At 37.9% G+C, this 12160-nt stretch overlaps 1 protein-coding gene across 1 annotated transcript in view; it reads left to right on the forward strand.

Moving 5' to 3' along the window:
- The first annotated feature begins 10397 nt into the window (after positions 1-10397).
- LOC140238712 (alpha-2B adrenergic receptor-like) overlaps positions 10398-12160 on the forward strand; it is a 42827-nt gene continuing 41064 nt past the window's right edge. Inside the window, exon 1 of the mRNA XM_072318610.1 lies at positions 10398-10857. Within this exon, the coding sequence (XP_072174711.1) occupies positions 10398-10857 (460 nt within the window). The remainder of the gene's footprint in view (positions 10858-12160) is intronic.

Genomic DNA, 12160 nt, shown 5'->3' on the forward strand with positions numbered 1-12160 from the left:
CTTTTCTGGCAGTTTTCCCTCTTCTTTTTTTTTTTCTTGTAGCACATAAATTTTGTGCTGCTTGTTAACTTCTTTCTATAATCAGGTGCTCCTTTCATCTTTTCAACATCTGCTCTGACATCTTAACTCTGTTTTTTTTTTTTTAATGTAATCCTCTCGGATGCACTCGGCAAACTGTTTCTGTCATTTTGTTTTTTGTTTTTGTTTTCCGGTCTTATTCATCTATTCAAAACAAAAGAAGTAAGATCCTTCTCATAGGCTTGTAAGGATTTGTCAGTTGTATCTCCGTCAAGGACAATGACGTTATATATAACTTTATATATATATATATATATATATATATATATATATATATATATATATATATATATATATCTTATGACTATTCATATGTGCATATATTACGGGATTGAATTGGGAATAATAACAAAGCAATTCACTCAGAAAGAATAATTCATAATAAAAGAGAACCTAGGGGCAAGGTAGGTTAGACGTAATGAAGTGCGAACTTGGTTAAGACGAGCACTATGCCGATTTTCAGCTGCATTGTCGGATGATGGAAAAGGTGGGCAAAAAATATGTTTCATAACATAATATGAGGTTATGACATTAAGCGTCAAGTAGCCTACTTGTCGAAGAAGAATGTTCGTATTCCGATTGGACACGTATTTTGAGTCGGGCCAGAGCGTTCATCGTCAACAGAATAAGCCAGTTCGTAGTTCTACTTTGCGCATGAGCAGAAAAAGGTAATTTTTACCAAAACGCATGATGGAATCAACGCACTCCCGTCTTTTTCAGGATTTCTCTTCACACGGCAATCGATGGCGATGGTACAGATGCAATTGAACCCATGCCGACTGTCAATTATGGGGCAAGACGTAAGTTAATTTTTAATTCACGGAGATAAGCATCTGTCATATAATGATTATTCATGCAGTCCTTGTGCATGATACTTTCCGTTACATCCACCTGACTGCAAACCTGGTATTTGGCAATACGAATATGAACATGTTTTAATGCATTCAATACAAAAAAAAAGAACAGAATGGATTGCTTCCCCCGAAGTCACCTGGTCTCGCTATGCAAGATCATTTTTTTTTGCTGAACACGAATTCCATAAATTGCTAGGCAGGGCACACTTACCGGTACGCATTATGTTGCTTTGAATACGAGTGAAGCTTATAAGCCAGTTCGTAATTAGCTCATGTACACCTTGGTACAAATGACCTTTCTTTTTTCTCAGTTGGTTAGGCACTTCACTCATTTTAAAGCGGTATAATGCATAAGCTTGCCCGACATATATTTGTGGAATTCATGTACAAACAAAGAATGAGCTTGTGCTTAGACCAGGTGACCAGAATAGTCCGTCAGTTGACATTTTAGCAGGCATCTAATTTATTGTTTCGTATGGAATGGAATAATAACCTTTTTCTTTTGATATTGCAAATACCAGGCTTGCTGTCAGGTGGATGTGCTGGCAAGCACTATTTAGATAAGGATCACATGAATAATCATCATATCACAGATGCTCATTTCAGTGAATTGATAAACCGAAATGCCTGTTGGTACAAATGACCTTTTTCTGCTCATGCGCAAAGTGGAATTACGAACTGGTCTATTGCTTTACCCCAGGTCGACCGGAAGTGATTGGAATACTTTCTGCCGTTAACTTCCGTCTTGCCCCATAATGGACAGTCGGCATGGGTTTAATTGCATCTGGACCATCGCCATCGATTGCCGTGTGAAGAGAAAGGGTCTGGACTCGCACCAGCGAATTCTGAAAAAGACGGGAGTGCGTTGATTCCAACTTTAATGAAGAATTCTTCGATTGCTACATGTCTTCTCGTAAGAGAGAGAAAATGACCTTGAGACCATCACATTACATCTTCTCAACAATAGCATCTCCCATAGCAACCGACCAGAGATAGGGACACCCATCTATCCATTTACTAAATTGAATTTATAGCGCGTTGGCCTCGATAACTGCGTCCGTGAGCCCAAACAGAGAGGGGTAGAAATTATACAAATTGAAAGAAAATAATGTGATTTTCTTTTTTATTATTAGGCATGCCGGGTAGCCTCCTCATGTGAAAATCATATTTGATATAACGTGCGATTGCAACAGAAACTTTGCATGCTTGTACTTCAAAGCTTGTATCCACTACAATGGTAACGCATACCTATAGAGTGCCTGCGACCGCTCTAAGTAAGTTAGAGATATAGTATACAATTGTGGTGCGCCATCACGTTCTACCCTTATTATCTTATAAAATCGGAGATCATAAACGGAAGAAAAATGCGAGTAGAGCAGACTTTGACAATACAGCCTTTACAGTTTCCTAACTTTTTATTCTCTTTAAATGTGTTTTCCTTGTAATGAGGTCGGGCGAACTATGCATCAATATAAAAAGCTTTGCATCTGCAACATTCATATCTGCCAACCACCCCCCCCCCCCAAAAAAAAAGAGCTTTTCCGACATTAACATGGCTTTTGTGATGACGAATCACCTTTTGTTATGACGAAACAACCAACACTCTTCAAATTGTTTATTTTTCCATGAACACTGCCCGGGAACACTGCAAATGCATCTACATTCGCAGGAAACTTTGTTCACTTTGTCTATCTCTATCAGTGGATGCGAAATGTTATTCAGAAGGCATGAAGCTTGATCCAGAACCTTGATCCAGATCTTCGTAGACAAAAAGGAAGGAACAAAGGCATTTACATGATCTAAGATATATTTCTCAAATCTATGTTGATGTACAGGAAACATACACTTTTCCGTTGAAAGGAATCTTCTGAGGTTTATTGTAGACACAAGGTCAACATTCACGACTCATTTATTCTGGTTCCGAGAACAAGCTAATCCGCTTTGAACATTATCTGTTTCCTTTGTGATTTAATGTAAATCAAAAGAATAATTATTAACATTCCTTTTTTCTCCGCTGCCACACTGCAAAAACATCGGTGTTAGATTTAACGTCATGGGTGTTAAATCTAACACCGATCAAGTGTCAATAGAGGACCACACCCACAGGTGTAGAAAGTATGTTGTGATGGTGTTGAAAAGTGTTCACCTGGCACTTCGTGGTTTTAATTTGACACTGTAGCTGGTGATATTTTTTGACACTGCGCTGGTGTTATATTCAACAATGACACCGCATGGTGTTGATTTGATATTGCTGGTGTTAATGTCAATGATATAACACCCGTCTAGCTTCAATATGAGACCACACAAACTGGTATTACTATGGTATAAATGTGTTCACACCTTTTTTTCAAAATCAAATACTTTGTAGGAAAATTCTTGATCGTCTTGTTAAAGTTCAAAATCAACAAGAAGAATAGTAACTAAGAAACTATTAAAAAAAACACCACAATTCTATATTCTTAAATGACACCGTCCCGGAGGTGTTAATCTAACACCATAAATGAGCATCGGAAATTTAACACCAGCTAGGTGTTTCATATTTAACACTGGACTTTTTGCAGTGCACTAAAGACGGAGACAGAAGAAGAGACGAGTGGAGACTGGGATCATCCCACGAGATCGACACCCACGATTCATATAACCGCCCACGAGCTAGACACCAAGTAAAACAGGCCCATTAGCTATAAACACGAGGCTCATAAACTCATGCTTACAATAGCTGACTGTTATGACTCGTGAGCTGTGACCCTATAACTCATTGGCTGTATACATAAACTCGTGGGTTGTATGACTCGTGAGCTGCATGACTCGTGAGTGTCGTGAATTCAGGAAGAGAATGCTATAGAGAAAGAAGAAAAGGAGGGGAAAGAGAGAGAGAGAGAGGGAGAGAGAGAGCACAGGAGAGAGAAGAAACGCGCCTTCTTAAACTAGAACGAAAGGGAAGTAAACATCATAAACAGTGTATTCATTTTCAAAGTCGTCAACCTTTAACACGAGTCTGCACTTCGTCCGGTTGAATGGAAGACAGGTATTTAAATTTGTCATCTCCTAAATCTCTGTGTACTTTGTGATTATTTAATAGTATATTGTGTATATTATTAGATACATGGATATAAGAATTATGATAGATAGATAGACAGGTGGATAGAAGTAGTTAGAAAATAGGTAGATAGATGGATAGATAGATAGATAGATGGATAGATAGATAGATAGATAGATGGATAGATAGATAGATAGATATAGATATAGATAGATGAAAATAGATAGATAGATATCAAGAGTATTTGAACAGTAGTATAAAAACACCGCAGGAGCCAAAAAATGGACTGACGTGTCGGTCAAAGACCTTTATCAAAGATAGATAGATAGATAGATAGATAGATAGATAGATAGATAGATAGATAGATAGATAGATAGATAGATAGATAGATAGATACAAAGATAGATAGACAGATAACAGATAATAGATGGCATAATCAGGGAGGTTGGATTTCCCACCTCCCTGCTGTAATAGATGACCTGAATCATCATGTTAGACAACATGCGCAATGAATAACACATTTTTAAAAATAAAAATTGTTAGCGTTTTCTCTGCATTGTATACAATGCATAATTCTTTCGGAATGAGAATCAAATATAGACAACGCCCAATCAAACAACAAGAACTGATATACAAGCATGCCATACACATGACCTGCCAATAGCAAAACCGGAAGCGACTAATACAATGACCTCTCATATATGAAGGATTTGAAAAAGAAAACTACACTTGGGTTGAGCGAGTAATTACTTCCATACCATATGGTCATTTTCATTATGCGTCAACTGGTTTCTGGCATTGGACATCATTGGCTCAGTTTCCTTGAACGGCCCATGACCCGGAACTACTTTAAGTTCATTTTAATTCATTTCATTTTAATTCATCTCATTTATTTCATTTCATTTCATTTCCAACAATACAAAACATTTCCAAACACATAAGAATACAATATCAATACATTGTTGTGACGAAGAAAAATACTGTGAATCAACTTTCTGATGATATCAGCAGATTAAAATCAGAATTGCCAGAAATGGAGGAGACATGCTGAAAAGCCAAGCTTGGCTTTTCAGTCTCTGGTGTCTTGAATTGATTCGCATGTATGAAATGTGTCTCTATTATGTGTAAAGTGCATGATTTCATCACTTAAAATCAAAATATACGAGCTCTAGTTCACCACTCATTGAAGACTACAGATGTATGTCGGATACAGATATATTGCGGATTGCCTGGTTGTCATTAAAATTGCCAGAACCATCATTAACCGGTGCTGTGGTGAATTGGCGGAGATGGTAGCGCGTCTGCCTCCATGATTAAAAGGACCCGGGTTCGATTCCCGAGTACATCTGAGCAACGTTGTGTGTAATCATACCGTCCCCTATTTTTAGCAAGAGACAAAACACTCTGTCCCTCGGATGTAGGACATAAAATGGAGGTCCCATGTGTGAGAGAGTCACAACTCACGCACGTGGAAGATTCCGCTTCATTCATTTATGGCAAAGAGCAGGGTGTTTAACCCGGTGAAGTGGTCCCACCTCACATCCAAACTGGATCCCATGGAAGACCCGCTAAGCATAGCTAAATAATGATTATGGGCTATACAGCCATCTTCTCAGATGAAAAATTGAAACACACAAAACAAGCAATCTTCGAGGGTATTGCATTATGATAAATCACAAAGAAAGCAACATGACCCCATACTAAGGTTCATTTATCCGAAAATGAATTGATCAGAGAACCTCCGATAGTAACTATATTCTTTTTTTTTTTCCTTTTCCGATTAACTGTTAATGAACCTTCGGAATAACGAATCTTCTGAATAACGCACTGTACTGTACTGACTAAGCGCAGTACATCATTCTACTTTGTTTTCCGTCGCAGATTATCACTTAACTTGACTGATGGCAATGGCTATCTGTGCAATCCGACAGTCGGCAGACGAGGAGAGGATCAAGCCCCTTAACGTTTGGGCCACCACATCACTATTCGTCATTCTGAAGGTTCGTTATTACGAAAGTTTGTTAATGCGAAAATTGGGGGGGGGGGGGGAGAAAATCCAAATTCCAAAAGTTTGTTAGTACGCACCTTCCTTTGATTTTTGGATCAACGAATTTTTTGGATTACTGGAATGAATCTTATTTCATGCTCGGATTAATGAACCTTCAAAATAACGAACCTCATTTCGCTTTGGGATTTTTATATAACGTACCTTCGGAATAACGAACGATGAATTTCTGTTACACTCCTTTCTCGAGGTGCTACAGGCACTGCAGTTCTAGCCTATGGGGATAATTATTGCAGGCAAGTCTCACTGACTGGATGCACCGGGAGTTCGTCGTAACGCAATGAAATCGCATAATGTGGGTATAGATAAATGATAATGAGGGGGTTCCCCCTGTGTTTTACCGCAGGTGACGTTCTGTGATTGACACACACACACACACACACTGACACGCACACACAAAATGATGGCCATCCACGGTGATTGAAAGGGATTTACCTATCACAACACTTACGCAACAAACAAACAAACAAATAAACGCAACACAAACAAAAGCAAAATAACAACCAATAACGACGAAAGGCCTTTGAAAGAAGATATTAAGTATAAAGGAAATAAATCGCCTTCCAAACGCCAAACTTTTAAAATGTTTCCGAAACTACCCCAGAGGGTAATGAGTTGCTATTCCCAATATATAGAAGTGCAGGTTTGCGATGTACTGTCTGTTAGTTTTCATTTTACCTTGACAGGCTTTCTCATTAATGAGGTATCATAATCATTAATGTAATTAAATTCCATTAGGAATACGTGATAATTACCATGACAGCAATGTAATGGCTAAACCAAATCATTATACCATCATTAGTAATATCATACTGCAAGTGATGACACATGCACACAGGTATATAAGAGCAATGATATACATGTAGCCAAAATAGCAAGCATTGTGGTACCACACGCTATTCACAGATGAGTTTCAGGGGGGTGTTTCATCAACGCTTGTCAGCGCCGACAACTGTCGCCGCTGACCAATTTCAGCAAAATCCTTGGTTTTGATTGGCCGAGATGCTCTGGTCACTGACTGTTACTATGGTGATTCAAGTTGTCAGCGCCGACAAACGTTGATGTAACACCCCCCAGATTTGATGTTTTGCTCTCAATAAACACCACGACATCTAAATCGTCAATACCCAGTATTATTCAACATCATTGCAGTATCATCATAAATAGACGTGCCAGTGGTTTTACTGCTAAGAACTATTCATGCTGTAGGGTTGTAACCAAGACTCCCTATATGATGGCTACGTGTTTGTTTGTTTGTTTGTTTGTTTGTTTGTTTGTTTGTTTGCTGTTATATATATATATGTATGTATATATATATATATATATATATATATATATATATATATATATATATATATATAATTTGTGAAGAAACAAACAAAGCAAACAAAGCAAACAAACCAAACAAACCAACGAGGGGAATCCTAATTTTGCCTCGGATTGTTGACGGCCAGGATTTAAAAATATATTCCTGAGTGCGTTCACTAGTAGAAATAATACAAAATATGCAAACTATAGCACAAAGTTGATATAACCTATTCGTTAAAAAACATACAAACAAACAAATAAACAAACTAGAAAATACTAACTGCAATAAGGTTATAATCTTTTCAACCCTCATTATGTGGGTCTATCAAAGGCGATTCAAGCATATTTCCTTTCCATTTCCATTCTTTCAGTATTACCAGGGCCATGGTACACTGAATTATTGAGCATACGTCACTTGTTACCTAGAATTGTCGTAGCAATACGGTACCATGAAGTAATATTGAAGGGATTGCCTATACCCATGTAGGGAAAAAAAAAAGGTCAAAAGAAGTGCAATACCCGTGATTCGGCATTGGTCGGAGTATCGCCTGTGGAGATATAGGACTGAAAAATGTAGAGGGTGAACTGAATCATGTGTTTAATACCTGATACTGTAACTCGGTCAGGAACTTCCGTGAAATAGACGATACATCAGTTTAATGTTTCCGCGTGGTTCTGAATGTCAAAATGATGTAACGCACAGTCAATAAGACTGTGTATTCATTATTATGCATACTATATATATAATAAACGCACACACACACACACCTATAAATATATATACATATATTCATTTATTTATTCATTTATTTCCAATGATACCTTGCTCGCAAGAGAACAAGGAATAGTCCTGAATAGTAATGATGAAAAAAATCCCTTATCTTCTTACTATTTTCTTCGTTTATGTAGCAACTTTACTCTCATATATCTCAATTTAACAAAATTTAACTCATTTTTGCGATCAAACACTTCTACAGTTGTATGATACATCTACAATATTGTATATGAAAAGCTAGGTATGACCTTTCAGTAGTTCATTAATACGATTTATAGAGTCATCGGCATGAGTTGATGTATGTGCGCAAAATCGAAACTACTTCATGCTTGGAGCCAGCGATATCCGTATGAATTATATAATGCCTATATTATGATACATAGGTGATATGGGTACAATTAAATGTCATGGTCTGTCTGGATTTTATGCATGACTAGAGTAAAACGAAATGAATGGAATGACAGAATTTATATCAAAATCGGACCTTAAAGATTAAAAAAAAAGTTATAGAGTTTTGATTAAAGTGGCATTACTTTATATGAATAGTGAGGTATCACCCCATCTAATTTGCATAAGCAAAACCGTAGCCAGTGCTTTTAGCAGACAGACTTATCTTTTGAAATTTCCCAGTACTGTTATCTTGATTAGATAGTCTGTAAAGCGCACTGATTAATAACAAATGTGAAATGCGCTATATGAAAAAACAGCTTTTATCATTATCATTATTATTGTTATTATTATTGTTATTATTATTATTATTATTATTATTATTATTATTATTATTATTATCATTATTATTATTATTATTATTATTATTATTATTATTATTATTATTATTATTATTATTATTATTTAACCGATCCCGTTCTCTTCTTTTGCTTTTGTTCTCTGTTTATTCATCAAAGTTATCAACCAGAACACCTTGTGAATCTGCGCTTTAAGCAACAAATGGATTATATGGACAGATCGCGTTGGCATGGAAGAACCACCCCCCCCCCCCACCCGGAAAAAAAAAATCAGAAAGGTAGCAAGAAATCAAAAACTTGATAGAATAGCGTCAAAAACGCAGGAGCACAGGATGTCAATCTTCATCCTATACTTCCCGCGTCGTTAAGAAAAAAGAAACTTACACTTTCCTTTGATCGAGATCTATCTGCAATGCTTCCTGGATCTCAGAAGAAAAAAATAATGTCCAACAGCCATCCTGCAGCACACCCTAATAGGAAAGTTACAACATGAATAGTCTTACAGCACCAGACAATATTATTTCTTTGATTACTGTCATTGAATTATTTACTGATTTATTAATTTAGTTCTTCTATTTATTCATTACGTATGTATGTATCAATCTACGTTGGATTAATATTAATCGTAATCATAATTTTCGCATCTTGGTGTTACCTGACCACCTTTTTTTGTAACTTAACTTCAGCAGGACAGCGCTAATAGATCGCCTATGAAGAACAGCTAAAAACAACAAACAACCGAACAAACAAACAAACAAACAAACAAATATCTCGACATCGTAATATTTCGATTACCGTGATTAGGAGATGTGCAATAAGCCAAAAATGTCTGACATGATTTCGTCATAGAATAAGAATAGAAGGGTTCATTTAAACCTTCGTTAATATTTTGATTTGTAAACAGAATAAAGGGGATTAAGAAGAGGTATCTGCTCGAACTTTCCCCACTTCCAGATCATTAATTTATTTCTGTCAATACACTCAATGATTAATTGTCTGATAACCAAATTAAGGCTTCAGTGCACAGCGTTGGATATGCTGGTTCCCTCACCCTTTATATATACACACGGAGACATAAGACAGGAAACATACGGGGAAGATAGTACAGATATAGTACCAGCTCGTTCAGCATACATTGCAGTTGTATTGAAAAGCTGCAACCCATGCCAGACGGTTTCATTCCGTTAGTGGCTCCCTCACCAGTCCGCACGCAGCTCGCGAGGTTTTCTGTCTATTACCTAACGGAGACGAACCTCTGCTCTTCACTCACCGATGTGATCGTCGAGGGACCAAACTCACCGTTCGCAATGAACTCTTCTAACCTTCAGTACTGCGGGATGCTTTGATTGCATTAGCGAAGGTTTTGAGCGGGAACAAAATCAGTAGCGTTGATTGAACAGTATCAAACATGAATTGGATTAACGTAACGGAATTTGCTCAAACGTTAAATGTAACAGCTACCATGATTTCAGGGGTGACTACGAATGTATCTTCCACGATGAATGTAATGCCATGGGGAAAAATCTTGACCATGGATACTCTACAAGGAGGGCTGTCCGAATTCTCCACGGGTCTGCCTGCAACTACCAAATCTCCCGTCGAGCCGGCGCCCCTGGCCGAGCGCGTGATCGAAGCGATGATCCTCATCGTCATCTTAGTGGTGGCCGTGTCGGGGAACACGCTCCTGTGGGTGGTCGTCTTGCGGCATCGCTCGCTCAAGACGGAGTCCAACGCCCTCGTGCTATGCCTCAGCGCGGCCGACCTCCTCGTGTCCGTCGTCAGCATGCCGATCACCACGGTGACCGTCGTGGTCGGCAGGTGGATTTTCAGTGATACGCTCTGCATCGCGCTCGGGTTCATCAGCATGTGTACGTTCATCGGCTCCGTCATGTCCCTGGCCGCAATCAGCATTAATCGCTACGTGCTCATCGTCCATCCATCCAAGTTCAAGCGGATATATACCAAGAGGAATACGGGATATTTCATTTTCGGTAAGTCGACACTTATATCACAGATTGGCTGGGCATTCCAGGTGAAAACCGATTAGCAACTGTTTGTATTACTTTTTTACTTTTCTCTCAATCGAAGTATAGCTTGGCAAACTCTTATTGTGCAAAAGTTGAACGCAGCTAAAATTGAATAGGTCATATCAGTTATCAAAAATTAAGACGCTATGTTAGAATTTCTGTTATTGAAACAATGAAAAAATGAGTAACATGAAGAAGAAATGTGACAATACGCATGTAGAAGTTTTGATTTCTTCCTTGAATTTTAGGAGATTTATTTTGATGATGTTCTAGATGCGATGGGTTCATTGATAGCTCTGTTACTGAACCGGCAAGTTTTGTTAGGCAGAGAGTAAAAAAGGAAAAAATATATTTATGTATAGAACGAAAAAACTGCCCGTTTGCTCTACTTCCGCTGTCTATTTCACTCCGTTTCTGATATTCTTTCCTTTTCTCAATTCACCAATCCATTTTCTGTCTGTACGAACAATCTCTTCTCCTTCCCTCACTTTTTCTCTCTCCCTCTTCCTCTCTTCTATCTCTTTCTACACCTTGGACACACACACACAAGTAGGCCTACTCTGGAGCAAAATCACGTATACTAGTATCAATTGCTAATTTAGATGCCCTTACCTTTCAAATAATCACTTCGCAGGCGGTAGCACATTCGTTTATGATAGGATGGAAACAAAAACGAAGTGAAATGAATTCTTTGAAAGACTGTTTCGATGGCAACTGTTCTGAGTATGACTGTATTGTCAGTCATATTCAAACGCGACTCTTAACTGTGCCATCGCGAATCACAGTGAATTTACAGCATTGTCTTAATTTGTGCATATGTAATGTGTGTATTCAGCTTCATCTGTCTTATTATAGGGTACAGTAAGTTGTCAAACATTAGTTTTTATAGTAAAGTGACGAATATCCCGGTATCTTTGTAGAAACAATGATAGATTTCAATGCTCAGAGTTATAACTTGCTGTTAATATATTCAGGGTAAGAAAAAGAAAAACACAGCAATGGACCGCACCGCACCACTTGCAAAGATTGTGCAAATTAACAATGCAACGTGCGGAAACAACTAACTGATGGTCGAAAACATCTGCAGGTAACATGAACGTCTTTCCTGTAAAGGAGGACTTGAATTGACTCAGCCCCAGTACAAAATAATTATGTGAGCTGTGAGTCGCTCGATTCTCAGAAAACTATCAGCTGTACGTGAGAGCCGTGTCTTATTGCCCCTCTGATCCAATCGGATCGTTCAAAATTTACTCTCAGATTTTCTATC

The sequence above is a fragment of the Diadema setosum genome, chromosome 15 (genome assembly GCF_964275005.1).
Source record: "Diadema setosum chromosome 15, eeDiaSeto1, whole genome shotgun sequence".
In the NCBI taxonomy this organism is placed as follows: Eukaryota; Metazoa; Echinodermata; class Echinoidea; order Diadematoida; family Diadematidae; genus Diadema; species Diadema setosum.